Source organism: Sinocyclocheilus anshuiensis, unplaced genomic scaffold (genome assembly GCF_001515605.1).
Source record: "Sinocyclocheilus anshuiensis isolate Anshui unplaced genomic scaffold, SAMN03320099.WGS_v1.1 scaffold330, whole genome shotgun sequence".
In the NCBI taxonomy this organism is placed as follows: Eukaryota; Metazoa; Chordata; class Actinopteri; order Cypriniformes; family Cyprinidae; genus Sinocyclocheilus; species Sinocyclocheilus anshuiensis.
In genome coordinates this window covers 1,339,548-1,361,209 of record NW_015547689.1, presented here as the reverse complement: position 1 = coordinate 1,361,209, position 21,662 = coordinate 1,339,548, and the positions used below count along the sequence as shown (strand labels likewise).

At 36.7% G+C, this 21,662-nt stretch overlaps 3 protein-coding genes and 1 pseudogene across 5 annotated transcripts in view; 3 read left to right on the top strand and 1 right to left on the bottom strand.

The window, feature by feature from the left end:
- Positions 1-902: 902 nt before the first annotated feature.
- LOC107703434 (DNA damage-induced apoptosis suppressor protein-like) lies at positions 903-3,658 on the top strand (annotated as a pseudogene).
- Positions 3,659-4,869: 1,211 nt separating this feature from the next.
- LOC107703528 (pre-mRNA cleavage complex 2 protein Pcf11-like) lies at positions 4,870-14,078 on the top strand. Its single transcript, XM_016506180.1, has 16 exons — positions 4,870-5,254; positions 7,163-7,288; positions 7,528-7,710; positions 7,814-7,975; positions 8,213-9,219; positions 9,310-9,493; positions 9,593-9,827; positions 10,012-11,366; positions 11,475-11,526; positions 11,671-11,787; positions 11,899-12,013; positions 12,141-12,324; positions 12,468-12,623; positions 12,718-12,810; positions 12,901-12,936; positions 13,103-14,078. Exons 1-16 carry the CDS (start codon positions 5,087-5,089, stop codon positions 13,313-13,315), a joined length of 4,386 nt encoding a protein of 1,461 aa, XP_016361666.1. The 5' UTR covers positions 4,870-5,086; the 3' UTR covers positions 13,316-14,078.
- Positions 14,079-15,926: 1,848 nt separating this feature from the next.
- Positions 15,927-19,696, bottom strand: LOC107703478 (coiled-coil domain-containing protein 90B, mitochondrial-like). Of its 3 annotated transcripts, XM_016506095.1 has the most exons (9): positions 19,218-19,693; positions 19,025-19,144; positions 17,607-17,710; positions 17,420-17,521; positions 17,193-17,234; positions 17,009-17,080; positions 16,852-16,905; positions 16,559-16,673; positions 15,927-16,332 (listed from the first exon to the last, which is right to left on the bottom strand). In XM_016506095.1, exons 1-9 carry the CDS (start codon positions 19,312-19,314, stop codon positions 16,277-16,279), a joined length of 762 nt encoding a protein of 253 aa, XP_016361581.1. In that variant the 5' UTR covers positions 19,315-19,693; the 3' UTR covers positions 15,927-16,276. The 3 variants fall into 3 exon arrangements, with proteins under 3 accessions (XP_016361581.1, XP_016361582.1, XP_016361583.1); XM_016506096.1 differs by lacking the exon at positions 17,009-17,080 and having other exon boundaries at positions 19,218-19,695; XM_016506097.1 differs by lacking the exons at positions 17,009-17,080; positions 17,193-17,234 and having other exon boundaries at positions 19,218-19,696.
- A 493-nt stretch (positions 19,697-20,189) lies between these two features.
- Positions 20,190-21,662, top strand: part of LOC107703477 (probable dolichyl pyrophosphate Glc1Man9GlcNAc2 alpha-1,3-glucosyltransferase) — a 4,763-nt gene continuing 3,290 nt past the window's right edge. The window contains exons 1-6 of the mRNA XM_016506094.1: positions 20,190-20,281; positions 20,475-20,553; positions 20,646-20,839; positions 20,984-21,090; positions 21,203-21,270; positions 21,422-21,548. Coding sequence (XP_016361580.1) covers positions 20,193-20,281; positions 20,475-20,553; positions 20,646-20,839; positions 20,984-21,090; positions 21,203-21,270; positions 21,422-21,548 — 664 coding nt within the window. The 5' untranslated portion in view covers positions 20,190-20,192. The remainder of the gene's footprint in view (positions 20,282-20,474; positions 20,554-20,645; positions 20,840-20,983; positions 21,091-21,202; positions 21,271-21,421; positions 21,549-21,662) is intronic.

Genomic DNA, 21,662 nt, shown 5'->3' with positions numbered 1-21,662 from the left:
ATATATATATATATATACAATAGCTACATTAACAATAATAATAATATATATATTGTTAATGTAGCTATTGTGCTACCTCCAGTCGCTCCACGTAAACAATCTCATATTAGTGAATTAAAAGAAATTACTGTTATTTGTTGTTAATAATTTCTCTTGTCAGTCCAGCCAGTTGAGCTGACTATTTCTATTACATATCAGTGGAATAAACCTATTTACATGAAGCTATCGCGAAGTCTTTGAATAAGTGATATTTCATTGGTCCTGTCGGCATTATAACATGTGTTTGTGTAAAATCATATTTAATGACAATTATAAGAAATCAAAACAAGGTTAAAACAAAACAAAAAACAAATAAATCAACGAGCCCGCGTTGTTCGCACACAGAATCGTCCCGGGGAAACACGTCCACAGTGTCGCGGTTCCTCCGCTGACTGTAAAGATATTACACAATATTGTATCCCGTTAGCTTAAAAAAAATCTAAATTATATATATTTTTAAAAACAGCCAATTGACATGTAATTTTTTACTTAAACAGTGGGGATAATATTTCAATTACGTTCTTGTTTTAATAATGTAGTGAATCAGATTTTTGAACGAATCTGTGAACGAACCGTTCTCACCTATCTCGCAACCATAGACTGTAAAAAAGGCAACACTGACATCTGCAGTATAAACAAAGCGTAGGGTAAAGACATAATACATCAACGTGATCACAAAGGGCCTTCGATAAATTTCTTTAACTAATTTAAACCCAATTATAAGGTTTTATATTGTATATTGATCGCAATTTATCTTTACACATAGAACATAATTTATAATATTGTACGGTAGATGGAGCTGTGTTCCCTGAGAATTAAGGGAGAAAACCAACGAGGAAGAAAATCGTTCATGTTTTGAAATGCAAGCATATAGTAGCCTGTTTTTAAACAGTCTATGATAGTAGCTCACTTTTTAGTTTCTGGTCCTTTTTTTATTAGATCGTTTTCTTTATTGCTGTATGTCTTTAATAATATACATTTCAATTACATTTTTTAAAGTAATTTAAAATCTGAGTCCTCTGTTTTGTTAGTATTTCCTTGTAGAGAATAATGGTAGTATGGTTGTTTGTAAACCTTGTCAGTATTTTAAGCACTCATGATCAACACACGGGTTCTGGTGAGTTGCACAGTACTTTCTCTGCAAGACTCTTGTTATGTATATCCATGCTGCAAAGGCTTGTCTATCCAGATTAATTCAGGAAAGCAAAAGGTACGTGGTAAAATTCAATCAATTTTTTTTTATTTTTTTTTATCTATTTCGAATTATGTTGAATGTAATTTAAATGTATTTAGTGAATGTATCATTATGTGTAATTACTGATGCTATAACATAATTACATTTGTGTGTGTGTGTGTGTGTGTGTGTGTCTGTGTGTGTGTGTGTGTGTGTGTGTGTTAAATTAAAACGCTTCTGAACATCATGAATAACTTCTAAATCATATCTTTAGGGCTATATGTGGAAGATGTGGATTCACTTGTGACTTACAAAATGTGGACTACAGATATAGGCTGTCATTTAAAGTGTCCAGAAACCAAGATATATTTGGTGTGACAGTATTCGGGGGCTGTTTAAATCCCTTCTTTGGCATTACTGCTGGTGGCCTTCAAAGGTGTGTTTTAAAGCATTTACACATTTTGAACATCTTGAACAAACATTTCTGTTGATTCCTTGCTGATATAAAGTGTGATGTATCCAGATTTATTGATTTGGAGAAAACTGAAGGTGCACATACTGTTCAACAACTGCTTTTTAAAGCTGTGGAAGACTACTTTATAGGAAGATGTGTCATTTTTGGATTGAAGGTATGGAGCATTTCTTCATTTAATTTGGGGTGGGGCATCAAGATTATTCCCCCCCCCCCCCCCCCTTTTTTTTTTTCTCATTTCTTGTTGCTTCCTAACAGGTTCCTCATAATGTTGCCACAACTTCTTCGCTGTCTGGACAGTTAGTGGCCTGCCAGATGATTTCTCCATGTGAGTCTTCGATGGGATGTACTGTAATCGGTTATTTAAAAAACCTCCTGCGAGCAAATTCTCATTCTGCAAATAGTATCTGTCCATCACAACAGAAAGACTCACAAAGTTCACAAAGAAATTAGTTCAGCAGTTTTGATTATACTCCTCCATCATGTGCAAAGTTGGATTCTCAAACCAGTAGTGAAGGATTCACACTCTCAAGCGCATGGCAGTCACCAGGGTTATGCTTCCCCCCTGAAGAATTAAGTAATGACTTGTTACAGCAATCCAGAGACTGTAATCATAATATTCTTTCACCAAAGAATGAAGAGACAAGAACATGTAAAAGCACTAGCCAAAGCAACACCAGTCAGTTAAAGCATGTTAATTGTATACAGGATGAACTGAAGAATGAAACACAGAACAGTCACAGAGAATCTTTTCCCTCGAGCTGTGAAATGTTTGAATCATCAGCACATTTCAACAGCTCTACTGCATGTGACACTATAAATCCACTGAGCACTTTGTCCTGTGGAAATAATTCTGAAATAATTACATCTGAACGCCTTGTAAGAGCTAAAACCGGGGAGGAATATAATGCACCTTTACGTGAGAAGTCACTATACAGTCATTCTGGTGTTTTCTATGTTTTGATTTAGAGGACGCACCTTTATCTGAAAGTTTACAAGATTTTGTCAGCATTGAGCCTCAGATATCAGAGATAATTGACACAAAGGAGCGCATTTCAGGTAAAAGTGATCAAATAATTAAAGTGCAAAATAGATGCTCTCTGACTGAAAATTCAGTGGTCACAAGCATCTCAAAAACTCTACAAATGCCTCTTTCTAGTGAAAAATGGTCCTCACCAATGTGCAATGTGAACAACATAAGCTGGAAAGAGAACAATGAAAATGACTGTCCAGAAAATCTTGAAACTAAGATGAACAATGCTGAGATCATTAAGACTGTTTTGTGCATTACCAATTCTTCGAAAAAGATGATTCCTTTCAGTCCTGACATTACATGTGCATGCATTCGCTCTACAAATGACAGGTTGTCTTTTTTGAACAAAAAAGAACTCACTTTAAAAAGAAAAAAATTAACTAGGAATGGACCCTCTGTGGCTTTTTGTTCAGTAAACCATGAAAAGGGCAAATATTTCAGGCACTGTGCTCAAAGTGAGGTCCATTCTGTAAATTGCAAAGTCAAGCAGGAACGTATTGTGTTTGATGACCATGAGGAGAAGTACAATTGCTCTGTAGACTTGTTTGCTTCTGGTCAGAGCAGTATGGACATGAACCATTCGGATGTGACAGAGATTTCTGAAGTCAATGAACTGAGGAATGTCAACACATCAGAGCCTGGAGGTTCAGGTTCTCTGCTTTTTTCACCATGTTTGCAATCCACCCCAGTTTCTTATTATAGCAACTCATGTGGACAGAAGACCAGGCAAAGCCAAAAACATGTAGGCTCATGCTCTGGAAAAATTAAGAGTGAGTTTAAAAGTAAGATCATAGATCTGAGGTTAAGTGATAAAAGACAAAAGGTGGATCGGTTGCCGATTGTTGGGTCTGCTGAGGGTTTCTCAGGCAAGTCTGACATGCAGGATGCAAGTTGTAATTTATCTGTAAATGAGTGGTCCAAAGATCTTTTTGAAGATTAATTTTGAATTAAAATTGAGTGAGATTAATTACAATATTTATTCTGTTCATTAATTGTAATTGTAAATGTGTGTTTGAATTGACCAGTTTTATTATTATTAAGAATGCATATCCAAAATTGTATGTTATTATGCATTTACATTATGTAATCATAATTAAACCGAATCTGCATGTTTAATAATCAAAATGCTGGCTCACACATTTATAATAAAATGGTTGAGGAAAAAAACACTTTTGTCCACTAAAGTTGTGTTCATTTTGCTCTGCGTCACGTTCACCAATACTTCAGCAACGTTGATGTATTCAAAATAGACGATTAAAATGCGAGATAGGTAAACCTTTCCATATATCTGCTTAGCTTATTAAAAAAATAATACTCTATATGTTTTGAACCCGCTGAACCTCTCTTCTATGCAAATGATCCTAAAGTGTGTATTTAATTTTCAAAGTGATGACGACATTGTACGCTCTGTTGTGATTTATTAACTGTTGTTGTGATTGTTGATTTATTAAATTATTTAATTCTTCTGATATGCTCTTCTTGAATATAATAGTTCTGTTTTGACCATAGACTGTATAAAAACATGGACATAGTGTCCGTGACGTAACCCGTAGACTTCCAACGAACGTTTTGAAGCCTAAAGTAGGCGGAGCCAGCCATCGCCATCTTGGCAGCACATCACCGCGCGTCACTCCCGGATAATCGAAAATGGGCAAAGAGGCGGGAGCTGGCTGCTGAAACCACGCCCACCTAGCTCGACGGTGGTGACAGCAGCGGCAATCCACCGGTCACTCAAGTGGCCACGCCCATAATTATGCAGCACTTTAAAGCTTAATATAATTTAAACGGATGAGTTATAAAAAAAATTCACCCCCCCTCACAGTTGTCATGAAGGCCAAATTAGCTATATAGACCAAAATAATTTTTTGAACCAGGCTGTAAACGTTTTTTTCTGCTGTAAATTTAGGCATTTTAACATGGGGAGTCTATGGGACTGACTCCCTTTTGCAGCCAGCCTCTAGCGGCCAGTCGATGAATTACAGTTTAAGTCACTTCCTTGTTGGCTTCACGAGAGAGAGCGGGAGGTTGCCGCTCGGTTTTGACCAATGACATTGAGCGCAAGCCTTTCATCAGCCAATCAAACTCGAGCTTTTCAGCGCAGCCAATCGGGAAGCAGTGACGCGCGTTCAACTATAAAGTATTTCAGATGACGCGCGAGTCTGCTGAAGTACGACGGACATTTTGCAACGCTTTTTCCAAACAGAAAATATCGTTATTCAGAAGCAAGACGCGACGAGGTACGGCACGACATTCGACGTACAGAGGAAACCAAGAGGAAGTACAGATGTTTAGGAGGACTGTGTTGCAACTAATGTTTGTATAAAAGCTTACATTGTGTGGCGACAGCCCTCGACTCAACGGCTAAAAGATGTCGGACGAAGGCGCGAGGGAGGACGCCTGCCGCGAGTATCAGTCCTCGCTGGAAGATCTGACTTTCAACAGCAAACCGCACATCAACATGCTCACCATTCTAGCCGAAGAAAACATCCAGTTCACCAAGGATATCGTCGCAATAATTGAAGCACAAATTGCCAAGGTTTTTATGAAAATAGATTTATTTTTGTTTCGTTTCAGTCATCGTCTTTTAGCTCGAGTGTGGCTAACGTTAGTTAAATGACGACATGACATGAGGCCTGAAACATGGCGGCAGCACGACTAGCTCGCTAACCACTTTGTATAAATCGACGTAAAACACTTTTTGATGCTATATTATCGTTAACCAATATTGAGTTTGTTATTATATAACGGCATTTTTTTTAAATATCAGTCAGAATTTACTGTTTTTGTAGATTAGAAAAGTCACTCCACATTACCAAATTAGGCCAGTTGCAGCAGCATGTTTAACTGCTTGTTGGGTCACATCTGCTCATGAAGTCGGACTTAATGTTGACGCACATTTGGCTTGAAGTTAATAATCCATGTTTTACCTTCTTAAGCTTATCGGATAATGATAACAGCCTGGTGGCTTCACATGCTCTCACTACTATGTCAATTCCAATTCGATTTATTAACTTAAACCAATGTTACAGTAGTTTATAGGTTATGTTGTTTCATGGCAATCCATACATCTGGTTTTATGAATCATAATTTATCTACAAGAAGCCTAGATAGGAAAGAAACGAAATTTCCGTGTTATGTAATCAGCCCAGCGATTCGTCGTCGTTGTGTAGTTGATTGTACTTTCCATATATAGCAATTTTGTAAACATGGATTGATTAGAAATATAAGGTGCAAGACAACCCGTGTTGATACCAACAATTAATCAGGAATAAGTATTTGCATACTCATGGTTGTAGTTGTCATATCACCAGCTGGTTTTACACTTGGTTTGCCGCCTATGTACATAGATGCATATTATTTGGGAAATCCGAGGAAATTTTTCATATCCTTGTTTATGTTTGCAACCTATTTGAAATCTTGCATTAGTTCGGCTAGTCGTGTTGGTCTGCTCCGTGAAAACGAGCACGCCTGCATTTAAAGTTCTTAATACAAATGTGCGCCATTCAAATTCCTGTGTACTTGAACCAATAAAGGGTTTGGGGTGTTAGATTGCTGGGTAATTTTCCATTCTTTACTGCAATGTTAATAAATGGTATACAACTGTGACAATAAACTGTGAAATGTCCTTTTGTCTTTATTTCCCAGTGTATTTTTTTTGTGGTAATGTTGGCTATATTGATGTCATTCTAATCTAAATGCTCTTTAATACAAAGACATTTGCATTGGTGCAGTGTCCTTTACAATTACATTCCAAAGCTGAATGTGTAAAACATACTTTACAATATAATTGCAGAATTTTGCAAAACTGTGCTTCTCTTTGCACTGGGGCTTGTTGGTTACAACCTGTCAATCATTTTATGGACTCGTGTAAAATGTAAAGACCAAGTGTTTCATTTTTTTTTTTAACCCAAAATGAAGATCAAATCTAAACTTGAATTTAAATGGATCCCTGAGTTGAATTCCTGGTCAAGTACAAAAAATACAAGTGAAAAAAGCTTTAATCCTTCATTTATTTTTTCAAGTTAAAGGACTTGGGCTTCTTGCTAAAAAAAAATATACCAGTTACTGAAACTCAATTGCACTGACAACATAAAACTATTTTCTTCTTGACGGACTGAGCTTGAAGAGTGAACATTGAAGAAGTTTTTCAATATTTTTCCCACTTTTATTTTTTTTTACCTGGGACATGGATATTTTTCATTCCTGCATCCGAGGAACTTTTCCCTGATTTTTGATGGATCTGTTTTTTGAGGAACTTTTTTCATTTTCTTTTTTTAACTGCAAACAATGGACTTCCCCCTTAAGTGCTTGATTTTTGTTTTCTGTGCCAGTATTTTTGATCCAACTTCAACCATTTAATAATCTCAACAATCAAACTAATTCTATGTAGTTGTGCATTTCTCCCATGTTGTTCTCTAAACTTGTCAGTTTTCTATCACTTTAGGCACCTCCTGGTGAGAAGCTCCCAGTTTTGTACTTAGTGGATTCCATAGTGAAGAATGTTGGAGGGGCATACCTTGAAGTGTTTGCTAAGAACCTAGTCAATTCCTTTATTTGTGTATTTGAGAAGGTACATAATTCTTTGAAATTGTGTCCATGGTGTTACTTCTGATTGAACGTCATGTGCTCTGTCCTCATTTAAAATACTGTATTGTGCTAATTAATTCCTTTGCCTTGATAGATTATTTCATATCTTAATAATAATATTACATTTTCGAATGGTAACCTATATAGTTTTGTCCGTGTTCTTTAAGAATAAACAGAGGAGTCAGATATTCTTCCCCCCCCCTTTCTTTTGCTTCACTTAAGGTGGATGAGGCCACTAGAAAAAGTCTCTTCAAATTGCGTTCCACGTGGGATGAAATTTTCCCCTTGAAGAAACTATATGCACTAGATGTGCGTGTGAACTCAATAGATCCTGCCTGGCCTATAAAACCATTGCCACCAAATGTGAATGCGAGCATACATGTCAACCCAAAATTTTTGAAACCGGTAAGCATTTTAGGAGTTCTAACTAGGAGTTCTAATTCTCAAGTGGTGGGAAGAAGTGTACTGCTATGGTTTATCTGAAATGTGTGCTTTTCTCTTTGCGTAGACTGAAGAAACATCTCCGAAGCCTCCTGCACCACAACCTCCAGCTCCGAGCTTGACACAAGAACAATTGATAAGGCAACAGTTGCTTGCAAAGCAAAAGCAGTTGTTAGAACTTCAGCAAAAGAAGATAGAGCTTGAACTTGAACAAACGAAAGCTCAGTTGGTGAGTTTAATAGTCATGTGCTTTATAACAAGATGAACTAGAAAGGGCTGCATGATAGTATTTGCCGTTTTAGAAGTATAAAACTTTTTCTTTTTTTTTTTTTGATGTGTCAAGCACAATTGATATGTAATAGCAGTGGATAGGAGCTGTAGTTGGTCTAATGCAGCTGGACCATCATTATTCATACTGCTCGACCTCTTTTAAAAGATAATTGCTCCTTTTTTCCCCATTCTCAAGGCTGCCAGTCCTGCTATTGCTTCAAACCACCATGTCGGTGCTCCTGCACGTTTTGATATCTCAGCAAAAGTCACTCGTACGGTTCCTGCACCACAAACCAAACCTTGGCTTCCAGCACCATCAGAAAAAATGTCAACCAGAGATCCTAGATTAAACAGACCTGGTGCAACAGCTGTAAATGCAAAAGAACAAGTAATGCATAAGAAGGAGAGTCAGGTCACACCAAACTTTCCAAAAACATCAGAAAAAAGAAGACCAGTCTCAGCTGAAAGACAGATTAAGTTGGAGAAGTTGAGGATTCCAAAAAAGGATAACTCTGCCATTGAGGAAAAGCCTAAATCCAAGTCAGTGTCACCATCTGGAAAATGTATCCTTGTCAGACCCAGAGGAATGGAGTCTGAACATTCAAAGACTGCTGAACTGAATAAGAAGGACCCAAGGCTACATAAGCAGATGCATGACAGGACAGATTCAAAAGATGATGATGTCCGAGAGAAGAAAAAAAGTTTAGAGAAGAAAGAGAAGGATGAAGGTGTCAAAAACTTGGATCATCAGAAGTCCAGCAGCACCAGGGGCAAGCTTATAAATGGCTCTCTAAACAAGCATGAAAGTTTTGAGACATTTCTGAAACAAGAAATTAAAGTGAACAAAGCAAATGTTAGAAAAAGGTCTCGGTCAAGATCACGTTCACCACCGTTACATTCTCCCAAAAGAAAAGAGAGGCGTTCATCTCCAAAGAGAAAAACCAGGAGTATTACTCCACCCTCCAAGTCTGGAAAGGCTAGGATAAGTAAACATCAACATAATGATGATGCTTTTCCACAGTCAAGTCTAAGAGATGAACGAAGTACCAAGAAAAGCGCCCCAGAACCAAGACGACCAAAAAGGCCGCTTGACGATAAACCTGCTGTTCAGAAAGATGGACCGCAGCAGAGAATTTTTCCTGCAGAGCATAAAGACACAAAAGATAGCAAGAGATGGAGGAGTGGATGGGAAGAAAGTAAACAGTAAGTGACTTTAAAATGTAAATTCTTAAACATTTGTCTTTCTATTATTGAACTTATAACCACATTCAAATTAATAAACTGCCTTAACAGTCCCAAACAGTCAGAGTCAGATCTCTCACATGGACGACTAGGCACCCAGAGACGCAAGACTTGGAACACTAATCAAAGACTGTCCACACCTCGTATACCTAAACAGCATCGCTTGAGTGTTGACAGTAACATACAAATACCAGAAGCACTTAATTCTGCCAGTAAACGGGATCTTTTAAGGAAGGTATGGCAATTTCATATTTTTGTAGTTTTGTAATCAGTTTTTCTTTAACTAATACATCATTAATTTAAATATAGCTAAACTGGACATTTTTCATTTCAGGCTAGCAAAAGACATGCTGATGGTGAAATATCCAGTGACGAATTCCTCAATGTAGCCCATCAAATAAACCAACTTTTTCAGTATCAAGAGGAAAGACAGCGGTCTGACTCTTGGGATGACTCGTATGATGAGGGAGTATATCAATCAAAAAAGAAACAACAAGGAATGTCTGATGCAGAGCTTTCTTATCTTGAGCATAAATCTAAGTTGAAAAGAACACAGCTTCAGCGTCCAGGTAAGATTTGTCCTGTTTGTAAATATGTATGTGAAATGTAGCACTTTTAAAATTATCTAAAGTTTTATTTTATTTATTTCACTATGGCAGGTAATATTTAAACATGCCATAGGTTGTTGTTGGTGTTTAATAAAGAGTCTAAACTTTATATAAATAATTTTCCTATATTCATTTATCTCTACAGTGCAAAAAGATGGCCAGTCGCCTTTGCATGAAATGTTCTATCAGCCTCAACATGAAATGACTGACCAATACAGTGAAAGCTCAGAAGTGCATAAAATGTCTGGTGATGCCGTAAAGCCTGACCATGAAGATCCTAGAAGAACCGACAGGCCTCCATCATGTACAGGTTCCACATTCAGAAATTCACCAAGCCCAGTCAACTTGGACGGAACTTGTGGAAAATCCACGGAACCGCCATTTGAACGTTCATCATCTCCAGTTGAAATGGATCAACAATCAGGAGACATCAGCCCACGTTTTGAAAGTCCCAACAGCGTGCACTCTGGCACAGGTCCAGATGATGGTCCTATAAGTGTAGAGGTTCTTCCAGGGCATGATCATTTCTTGGAACAGGGAAGAAGTGGACGAAACCATGGTGAATCTCCTGGGAATACACCGACTCACTCCTCAGAAGGATCTATGGCACAGGTGAACACGTCACGGCATGATGGAGCAAGTATTCCTCAAAGGTTTGATAGATATAAGAGTTCTCATGCTCCCTTTGATGGGCCATCTAGCCACATGAGAGAGCCAAGTTTAGATGGTCCTCCAAGACCTTATGCTCCTCCTCCTCCTCGGTATGAAGGCAATACAGGGGGATTTGATGGGTCTGGTGGACCTGTAAGGTGTCCTGGACATCGCTTTGATTCCCCTCACCGGTTTGAAAGATTTCCCATAGCCCATGAAAGACCTGTGAGATTTAACAACCCAGCAGTATCACACAGGCCAATGAGGTACACAGAGCCTCATAGCGTGGTGAGATTTGACCCTCAGACCCCAGTTCGTTATGACCACCCAATGCACCAAAACAGATTTGTTAATCCACCAAGGTTCGATAATCCTCACATGCAACATGGTCCACCGGGATACGAGGAACCACGGTTCCCGGCTAGATTAATGAATTATGATGAACAGCAGGGTACAGTTAGATTTGATAGTCCATCAGGTGGGATGCGTTTTGAGAACCCGGTGCAGCCTGAACCCTTAAGATTTGATGCACCGCCTGTCATGCCAAGATATGACCCACAAGGTCCTCCAAGATACTGCGGTCCAAATATTCCAAACCAGCTCAGACCACAGGAGCCAACAATGTACGATCAAGGTCAAGCTCCTGTGGTAAACCCTGCTGTACCACCACCTACTTTCAACATTCCACCCATGAACACGTATGGTGGCCCGGCCCAACAGTTTCCCATGCAGCAAAATGTTTCTCAAGCATCTAACTTCAGTGTGGCAGTCCCTATGTCATCAGATTTCCAGGGTTCATTTAGACCTGCTCCATTCCCTGGTCCGGGTGTTGGAAATGTTCCTCAGCCTGTAAGTATTCCTTACTCAAGGAGTCCTTTACTTTTGTTAAAGTTACAGAGTTGTCTTTTTGTTAAACTTGGAAAAATAAAGTTTAGTTTTTGTCTTGTGAATTTAAAGATGATGGGACCTCAACCCTTCATGCCACCAAACCAAATATCTTTCCAGCCTGGTAAGAATGTCTTTATTTTATTTGTTTGCATAGCCTGAAACAGAATTATACACTACTGTTAACTTACCAGCCTACATTTGTTTTGATTGTGGCATCTACTTTAGACCTGTATTATAATAAGTGAATTATTGATTATTGATTCAGGTTCCCAGTTTCAGCAGCCTGAGCCCGAGCCATTGAGGCAAATAGATGTGAACGATCTGTTATCAAAACTTATATCCACTGGAATAATAAAACCTGCACAAACAGACTCAACGACTGGTATGCATACTGTATCATATTTCATTTCTTACCGTTGGACAATTAAATTGCATTAACTGCAGTCTTATATTTCAAATGAACCTGTGTAAAGATTTTTTTTGTCTGTTTTAGACTCCACTTCAGCAAGTCAGACTTTATCTGTGCCTGAAGAGGAAGAGGAGGAGGAACAAGAGGAAGATGAAGATGTCCCAGACTTGACTGGCTTTGTTTTGGAGGACATGAAACAGTATGTACATCTACATACTCTCTGGAGTCTAGACACAAGTGAATCTGACAGAAATATCTTTATTATTGTGTGACAGTAAAAAGGGACTTAATGACACCAGATGTTTTGGGAAATTTGTGTAATTTAGGAGACACGACAGCATTATCACCAAACTATATACTGGAATCCAGTGCTATTCCTGCGGCATGCGTTTTACTGCATCTCAAACGGATGTGTATGCAGATCATTTGGACTGGCACTACAGACAGAATCGTTCAGAGAAGGACATCAGTAAGAAAGTTACACACCGCCGGTGGTACTATAGTCTGACGGTAAGTTGGAGGCAATCTGGTTTCATTTCTTTTCCTTATTTAATTATGTATATTTTCAGAAATTTGTCATTAAGAACTGAAATGATCTGAAAATAGAACAAAGGACTTTTAAAATCGTAACATGATCAAGTGCTGTTTTTTAGGATTGGATTGAATTTGAGGAAATCGCTGATCTTGAGGAGAGGGCAAAGAGTCAGTTCTTTGAAAAAGTTCATGAAGAGGTTGTACAGAAAACTCAGGAAGCAGCCAAAGAGAGAGAGTTCCAGAGCGTAAAGGCTGCTGCAGACGTCGTTCATGAGGTAAGACGATGTATACAGACTGTGTGATAATACATAGTATTAGAAAAATGATATGCTAAATTAAAGATTTCTTTCTCTCACTCGCTCTCCTCAGCTGTGTGAGATTTGCCAGGAGCAGTTTGAGATGTACTGGGAGGAGGAAGAGGAAGAGTGGCACCTGAAGAATGCCATCAGAGTCGATGGAAAGGTAAGAAATCTACTAATAAAAATAAAAAAACACATTTGAGAAATATTGATGTTTGATAAAATACTTAAATTGTTTTCCCTTCTCTTTTAGACATATCATCCCTCGTGCTACGAAGACTACAAAAATGTAAGTGTTGATTTGGAGAATGGCATCGTTAACATGCATCACACCTATATATCGAAGTCAAGTGGCTAAAACATGCTGTATTTAGGATTTTGATTTTTATGTAAAGGAAAATCTTTCCATCTTAATTTTTATTTAGTCAATTAAAACACTTCCCCTTTTTTCGTAGACATCCTCCTTTGTGGATTGCACACCCTCACCCAATAAAATGCTTACAGAAAACCCTTTAACAGCTTTCATGAAACAAGAGCAGGGTGATGAGGTGTCATGCTCCAGTATTAAAGAAGAGCCCTCCGAGGACGATATGGATGCACCAACGGTAAAAGAGGAGGTTCAGGTTAAGTTAGAAGGAGAATCACAAACCGGTGCAATTATTTTCTAACTATGCTGCTCCTTAGCCACTTCTTTTTGTGGTTACTTTAGCTGGTCTTTTGTGTTTTTGTAAATAAGGATATTTTTATATTGCAGAGCTCTGGGGCAGGGACCTCAGCTAGTCACTTTAAATACATTTTTGTATTTGTATTTGCCTGCACATTTCAGGTATTTTTTGCCATGTGAATGCCCAATGAAATGTACTGTGAAAGATGTACGTTTGGGGTAAATGTATATGTATAATTTAATTTATAAATAAAGATATTTTTGGTATTCTTTGTGTAGTGATAAAAAGAAGTTTGAATTTGGGTTTTGTGTTTTTTGGGTTCTCAATGAGACGTTTGTTCTGACTTTTGGAGAATGGTTGAATACTAATTTATGAATGACTTTGTTTTGCCTCTAAAAAACAAGGGAAAACCCTTTTCAGTCATTGATAATTCCCTAAATCCAGGTTTGGGACTGATTGTAAATTATTAATAGTTGATGGAACATAACTTATTATGAGAATTTCCCTGACCTCGACATGTAAATAGTTATTTCAGTTTACTACTGTATTTGGTTCAGAGTAATGTGTTTAGTTAAAAATGAAAAAAAAAATCTGGGTGGTTTTTTTTTTTCTCTCTTTTTGCAGAGGTTCAAATGGCAATTTTGCTTTATTCAGAATATTCAATAAAAATTGAGGAAGAAATAGTGTCTTGTGTGTAAAGTGATTGTGCGCTTTTTGACTGATTTAAAGTTGTCAGTTTCATGCATAATCCTAAATAAAGTTTCAGTGCTAATGGAACCTCTGTTCATTTATTTGGTTCTGATTATTACAACGTGTCTGTTTAATTGTGCGCTCCTCATTTGGGAGTCACACTCATGGTCTTCGCGGTCAAAAGTGACCGGACACCTGACATGTAACTTTTTTTTTTTCTTCAGTAAAATCAATCTAATATATTTTTGTTCAATAATATTTTGTATTTTGAGAGAATTTTATGGTAATATTTATGCAATTATCAATTTTTCCCATTGAAAATAGTACAAAAAAATTATCGTAATTTAAAAAAATATATTTTTCAATCAATGCAGTATTAATGTCTCATTAAAATAAAGAATAGGCCTTTAAAATCCATTTTTTGAAGGCAGATTAACACCTCCTGGTGAGAGAGATGGTGTAACCACTAGATGCCTGTATAAAAATCTATAGAGACTTGAATTCCCTAGTTGTTTTTATACATCAGTTTACTTTTATTAGGTTGTGGATTTAAATATATATTAAGGCATTCTCAAAGACTACTTTTTGTCAAGGTTTATATTTTTTGTTGTTTTAAATGTTGATTTGAAGCGTCAAGTTTTAGAATTATTATTACTACAGTCAAACCTGAATACAGAAAGCATTTTGTTTTACAAAACATTAAAATTCAATAAAAATGTAACAAAAATAAACAGGAATGCTTTATCAGCGCTTAATCCTTCTGGGCCTGATCTGATTTTAACCTCTTATTTCAGTTTTCTGAGTCATTTTGGCTATATGGTTATAGCCATACCAATTCATTTGAGTGTGTATAATTGTGTGTGAGTGGGTGTATTGATTTTGCACTCTAGATGTTTTAGAGTTTCACCCCTTCATTGCTGTGCAATATTTTTCTGTATCGTGGGGGATTTGTAGATTGTACTCATTTTCTGTATTCTCAATTTTTTTGCCATTCCCATTCATTTCCTATGGTCGGTCATTTTTGACCGAAGACCATGACTATTTTTTTTATGAGCACTTAGCTTTTTCGAATCATGCGAATCATGTGTGTTCACATACCAAGTGCCATAAAAGTCACCAAGTTTCGTACCATTCCGACGAAGCTACGATTTTTAAATATTCAAAATGTAAAAGTCTTCTGTCAAAAGTGACCGAAGACCGCACAAGGGTTAAATGTGTCTCACAGGTGTACCATAAAATTAGTTACAACCATATTTTTAGTTCATCTGTATTTTAATATTTGTAGTATTTATAAAACATGTAAAACTTAATTATGTGTTAAAATTAAGCATAATTTCCAGTCTAAAACGGTTAACAAACTTGTTAACAAATGTCTTCATTTCCTTTTTTAGAAGAAGAAAACAAAACCTTGGTCAACCAACATGGTAAACAGCTGTTCATACTTCCACATGACTTTTCTTCAAAGATATGCTACAGTGATATGATGGAACTGTAAAATCCAGAACCAGTGTGATATTAGTCTGGTGGTCATGGAACCTGAAGATGGACATGGTTAATTCATATGCATGTATTAACAAAAAAACAAGTCATACTTCTGTTGTCATAACGTCATGGCTAAAACCTGATGATTACAACAATAATTCAAGCAATTATGTTTGTGCTACCTTGCAAGTGTATAGTTTAACACGTGGAGAAAATGTTCATCCTAATAAGTTGAAAATATAATACTCATCACATGCTAAGCTCTGGTTCAGTATATTAAGTGAAATGACTGCAATACATCAGAAACAGCTTCTGGATCAGGTTGAATAATCCCTATATAAAATATAAAAAAAAGTGGCATTGTCCAAATTCTTTATATATAGATAATACTTGTCTTCATGCATACAAACATGCTCACAAAATCTTTTAACACAAAGACATCTTTATTGAAATGTTAAGTACATAATGTTAAAATTATGTACTTGCATGAAAGAGAACAATGTTGGGAGATGGGGCAGTCATGGCCTAATGGGTAGAGAGTCGAGTAGAACATTTACTTTTCGACCCACCGACATCAAACAAGTTAAATTTTTGGCCCTTCGTAGGTAAAAGTTTGGGCACCTCTGATCTAAAGAAACTTAAAGAACACATTTGTAGAACAACTCACATAATAATGTAAATCTAAAAATATAATAAAATACATGTACATATACATCAGTGTGATTAAAACAAAAGGCAGAACGTTTAAGATAAAAACTCTATAGACATCATTTCTCTCCTGTTTTGTGAGATTCATTTCCAGAAGCGATAGAATCCCAAGGCAATTGCCAAGCAGGTGAAGATGCATGCTGTGAAACAAAATAATAATAAAAAAACAATCATTTGATATAATGTTCTTAGCGCCCATAAAACAAAATTGAAATTGCATCAACAAACTGAAGAGCCACTAACAAATGATTTTTGTGTGTTATCAAATTCGGAGTCTTATCTGAAGGACTTGCAAACAAGTCACTGCTAAGTCAAATATATTTAGAGATACATGTCATCTGTTTGAAAAGCATCTTGGGTACATACCTGCAAGATATCTAATCGTCTCTAGCTTGACTGATTCCAGGAGGGTTTTCAAAGAGGCTACTTGTATGTCTATTTTCTTTGAAGTTTCCACGGCTTCACTTTCTATATCTGCATTCTGAGAAAAGAAAAAAAGAACTTGACTATAATAATATATTATATTTTTTACATGAATTAGGACAATAAAAGCATTATTATGTAATTACATTGAATAGAAAAGCTTTCTTGTAATCATTGTTCAAATGATTGCGTTGCTCTTAAAACATGCTGTGATCACATCTATTTGTAAACCTTACCATTTTTTGGAACTCTGTTCTGACTTCCATAAGTTTCTTCTCTTGTTCTGTAAACTAGAATAAAAAAAATATTGGATTAATTGAATGTAAAAAAAAAAAAAAAAACCCTTAAATAATGGAAACTTGCACAAAATGTTAACAAGTAATGTACACATACCATGTCTGTAATTCTACTTCGCTCCAAATTAATGTCTAACTTTGCATCTGCTCTAATTTTTTGACTTTCTACCTTCAATGTAAACATAAAAAGATAAATAAAATCTTTGTTAAACAGAAACAATGGTACTGTGCAGAATGATTACTGAAATTCACATAAAATTATTCTATCTACTTCTACTCACCAGTAGTCTGTTCTTTATTTGCTCTTGCTCTGTTTTCATTTTCTGCATGTAAAATAATAAGGAAGGTAAAGAACTGAATAACTGGCATATTGTCTATGACACATTTCAATATGTGTTAAATTAGTATTAACACTTTGTGGACAAACAGGTTTTTTACTTTATTTTGTGTGTTCAGATTATGGAGTCAAAAACAAAGGATGAAATACAGGTTTAAACTTTATTCTTACAGCATTTTCGGAGCGTAAATTGGCAAATTCACTCTTCTCCAGGATAACCATGTCTTTCCTGATAGCGTCTAGATGAGCCATGATTTGTTGTAGAGCTATTTCCTATACCAGATGAAGAAACCATATTGGATTCAATGGGTTTCATTAATAGTCATTTCTGCTGACAGCAGTTTTGTTGGCTGTTTACCTGATGGGCTCCAGTGACCATATCTCTGTATACAATGTCCATATTGGCTGTAGTAAGAGTCACCAGTGCTGTGACAATCACTTCTGCCTGCCTCTTCTCAAAGCCTGGATTACATATGCAGGGGAAGAAAAAAATCTGCTTAATTTAAACAAGCATTATATAATTAATACATTTTGTAAATATAATTTCGATCTCAAATATCTATATTAAGCTTACATTTATACTTCTAATTCTTAAACATATAACAAAAATTAAAGGGGTCATATGACGCGATTTCAAGTTTCCCTTTCTCTTTGGAGTGTTACAAGCTGATTGTGCATAGATAAGATCCCTGAAGTTGCAAAGACTAAAGTCTCAAAACCAAAGAGATATTCTTTATCAAAGTTAAGACTCTGCCACGCCCCCCTAAAACGGCTCGTTCTAACACGCCCCCACATATCTACCTCACTATGTGGAAATATTTGCATAATGCCGCCCAAATGTGCATGCAAAGAAAGAAGGCGTGGTTTCAGTAACCGCAGTTAGTGTTGAAGCAGCCATGTCAGGGAGACGCTGTGTGTTTCTAGGCGAAAGCAAAAGCACTTTATTTGACCTTCTGAAAGTAGATGCATTTAGGAATCTTTAAGATCACTTACAACAGAACAGCAATACATTTTATGGACGACCGTTTCGTGAACCTAGGAGAGGAGGTAATTCTGACTTTGCTATGACAATCTGGCGCTTCTGAATCAGCTACTGTTTTGTTATTAGTTGAAGTATTTGCTATTGACTGTTCAAATGCGGAGTTTTGCGCATTGTGTGTGTGTGCGCGCGTGTGTGTGTGTGTGAGAGAGAGACGGGATCACATCACAGTGGAGTCAGCTGTCTTAACCGTGGCTTGTGTACTGCAAACACATACCAGCTTCATCACTGTGTCTGTCACGCAACTCTGTTCCCCTTTCGGGCTCTGTCTTTACATTTATTTTGAAAGATGAAGCTCGCGATTATGGTAAGGGGCGTTACATTTCCGACGCGTGCTTGCAGTGTTCGGTCAATCACAATGCACTGGGTCAGCTGGCCAATCAGAGCAGACTGCGCTTGTCGGAAGGAGGGACTTTGTTGAAAACAACTGTTTGAGAGAGGCGGGGCACAGAGGACCTACAATAATGTACAGTATTTGAAAAATAATGTGTTTTTTGAACATTAAAGCATGTCAACATATTCTGTTACACCAAATACACCAAATAATGATCTTTAAAAAAGCATCATATGACCCCTTTAAATAAATAAAAAAATACAACTAATAGTAAAATAGTCATTCAATAAATATTAAAATGGCTTGCCATACAGATTAGAAACGTAACGTACACACATTTAAAACTTCGGCAAATGTTTATCACTCAGTTTGTAGTAGTTAGTCTGAGACCAAGTAAACATACCGCTGGATTCCAGCTCTTTCACGAGCGCATGGGAGTCAAACGTGAGTTTCCTCTGCTCCAGTGGCGTTAACTCCACTTTTCTCACATCAAATGTCTTAACAGCAGTCGTTTTATGGAATCCTAAAAGGAAAAATACTTCTGTAAACCCTTGAAATGCGCAAATTACTGCACTGTGTCGTCGAACAACACTCACCTCTCTGATGACACATTGGTTGGATGTTGAGTTGATGCAGTTTTAGCAGCGAGGAGAACTGGTATTGTCTCCGAATAAAGATTCCCCAGCATGACATTGTTATATAAAACGTTATATGGCTAACCTAAATAAATATAGGATTATTTATGTGGGAAGTAATTGTTATGCGCATTTAGCTTCAATAAGTTGCTTTTTGTAAATTGCTCAACAGCCAAGACGAATTCTCGTGTATGCCTTCCCTCTCTGTCATTCCACCTTTCAGGGTCAACTCGATTAGCACTGTCTTAAAACACTCTCCAGGTCTGTTCGTTTACTATGTGGTTTCCTGTTTTGGTATACTTTAGATGACGTTTCGATAGATTGTGAAGAAGGTGGAGTTTTTCATTTTTTTTTCTTTTTCTTTTTGATGGTAGAAATAAAATAGGCAACTAGAAAAGCAGTTAGCTTGAAAAAATGCCAAGCGGCCCGGATGTTGTCTCAAATTGGTCGTGTACGACGGTTCTAAAGAATAATTTTCAACTTTTAACTGTTCACTGTGTATTTTAAATGAACACATTTCTATTAAAGTTTATCATTGCGATAATTTATGAATAAATTATTATCCACTCCAGACCGCTACTCTGGCGTTACTTTTCAGAACGCTTTTGTGTTGACTAATCACAATCATTTGTGATCTCTGTTTAAGCATTTTTAAACATCAATTTATAGGGACTTCTGGTGCGTATTTCTTATTGTATATTAGCGACCAACTTTATAATATTGACATGTCAAAGACTATACTTTTTAGTGCACAAATATCACCGATTATACAAAAACAACGTCCTGATATGTATATTTGGCTCAAAGGGCCTTCCGGCTTACTGAGCCGCTAAGCGCCCCCTGCAGGGGAACTTGTGTATGTCGGCAACATTGCACCTCCCAAAGGTTGTAAATCGGATTTTAGAAATAAAGTTTTCCTTTCTCTAAGAAACTGTCATGGCTGCGCCCATGACTAACGATCAGAGTTGGTTTTATTCTCTGGCTCTCGGAGTTTCATTTCTCAAATGTCTTTTGATAAATGCCTAGTAAGTGAATTTATCTCACATAATATACTTTGTCTCTCGTGTGATCACATTAAACCGAAAACCCATAGTATGTCAGAAGAGCGAGCAATGAGATTCATTCATTCTAACTTAATTCAACGAAGAGGAAATAATTGTTTTGCATCACCTAATGCCAAGCAGTTTAATATTGTAATTTAAAATGATTGTATTTCAGCCACTCTACGGACTTTGAAGTACATAGGAACTGGCTTGCCCTGACTCACAGTCTGCCAGTATCACAGTGGTATTATGAGGTAGTCTTATGGATTTATACAGTTTTCATGCCATTGTACTACATATAATACACACACAGGTTTTCATTTTGTGGTTTATTTTATTTTTTCAGGCTACATCTGAGTGGACATTGGATTATCCTCCCCTGTTTGCTTGGTTTGAATATGGACTTTCTCATATTGCCCGTTTTTTTGATAAGGAGATGCTAGTTGTTCAGAATCTGAATTATGCAAGTCCAGCCACAGTCCTGTTCCAAAGACTGTCAGTCATTGTGGCTGATGTGGTCTTCTTTTATGCTGTTAAAGAGTATGTAGCTTCTACATGCCACAATTTGATTCAACGTAGTTTTTGTACCTTTGTCGTTTTAGATTTGAAAGATAATTTTACAGAAAGACTGTTAAAGGCTTGCTTATGTTGAATCTGGGATGAAAAGCATTTGTACTATTCTAGATGCTGCAAATGTTTGCGAGAAGGCAAAGGAAAAGACCTTCTGGGAAAGCCATCTTTCATCCTGACAGTGTTGTTGCTGTGGAACTTTGGCCTTCTAATTGTTGATCGTATCCTTGGAGATCTGGCACATTAATAAATCAAGTCATGCATGCCCTGATGTGGCTCAGACATGTCATTTCCCTTACCTGAAATAAATTTTGCTTGACTGAATTCCTGCAGATATTCATTTCCAGTATAATGGCTTCCTGTTTGGAGTTCTTCTTTTATCAATAGCAAGACATTTCCAGGTATTAGCTGTAATTTCTGTGTTATTTAGTGAGTTTTAAGACATAACTAATAATGTGAAATTTGAAATAAATTTGAATTTCATTATATTTTTTCTTATTTGACTTATTAGAAAATTTGTTGGAATATATTTATTATTTTGTGTGTTAACAGAATAGACACTTCGAGGGGGCCTTGCTGTTTTCAGTACTTTTAAACCTGAAGCACATATATCTGTACATCGCACCTGCATATGGTATCTACCTGCTGAGATGTTTTTGTTTCACCCAGAGCAATGCAGGTAAGTAAATTTCATTATCAGCCTTTTTTATATGTATATGTATGTATGTATGTATGTATGTATGTATGTATGTATATATATATATATATATACATACATACATACATACATACA

What these genes read in the sequence shown, in the direction of transcription:
- LOC107703528 (XM_016506180.1), top strand. Translation starts at nt 5,087, where the DNA reads ATGTCGGACGAAGGCGCGAGGGAGGACGCCTGCCGCGAGTATCAGTCC. An exon ending in GGATGGGAAGAAAGTAAACA is followed by an intron (nt 9,220 to 9,309) that starts GTAAGTGACTTT and finishes CTGCCTTAACAG; the next exon opens with TCCCAAACAGTCAGAGTCAG. An exon ending in TTGGAAATGTTCCTCAGCCT is followed by an intron (nt 11,367 to 11,474) that starts GTAAGTATTCCT and finishes GTGAATTTAAAG; the next exon opens with ATGATGGGACCTCAACCCTT.
- LOC107703478 (XM_016506095.1), bottom strand. Translation starts at nt 19,314, where the DNA reads ATGTCATGCTGGGGAATCTTTATTCGGAGACAATACCAGTTCTCCTCG. An exon ending in ACCAATGTGTCATCAGAGAG is followed by an intron (nt 19,145 to 19,217) that starts GTGAGTGTTGTT and finishes TTTTCCTTTTAG; the next exon opens with GATTCCATAAAACGACTGCT. An exon ending in AAATAAAGAACAGACTACTG is followed by an intron (nt 17,081 to 17,192) that starts GTGAGTAGAAGT and finishes TTTACATTGAAG; the next exon opens with GTAGAAAGTCAAAAAATTAG.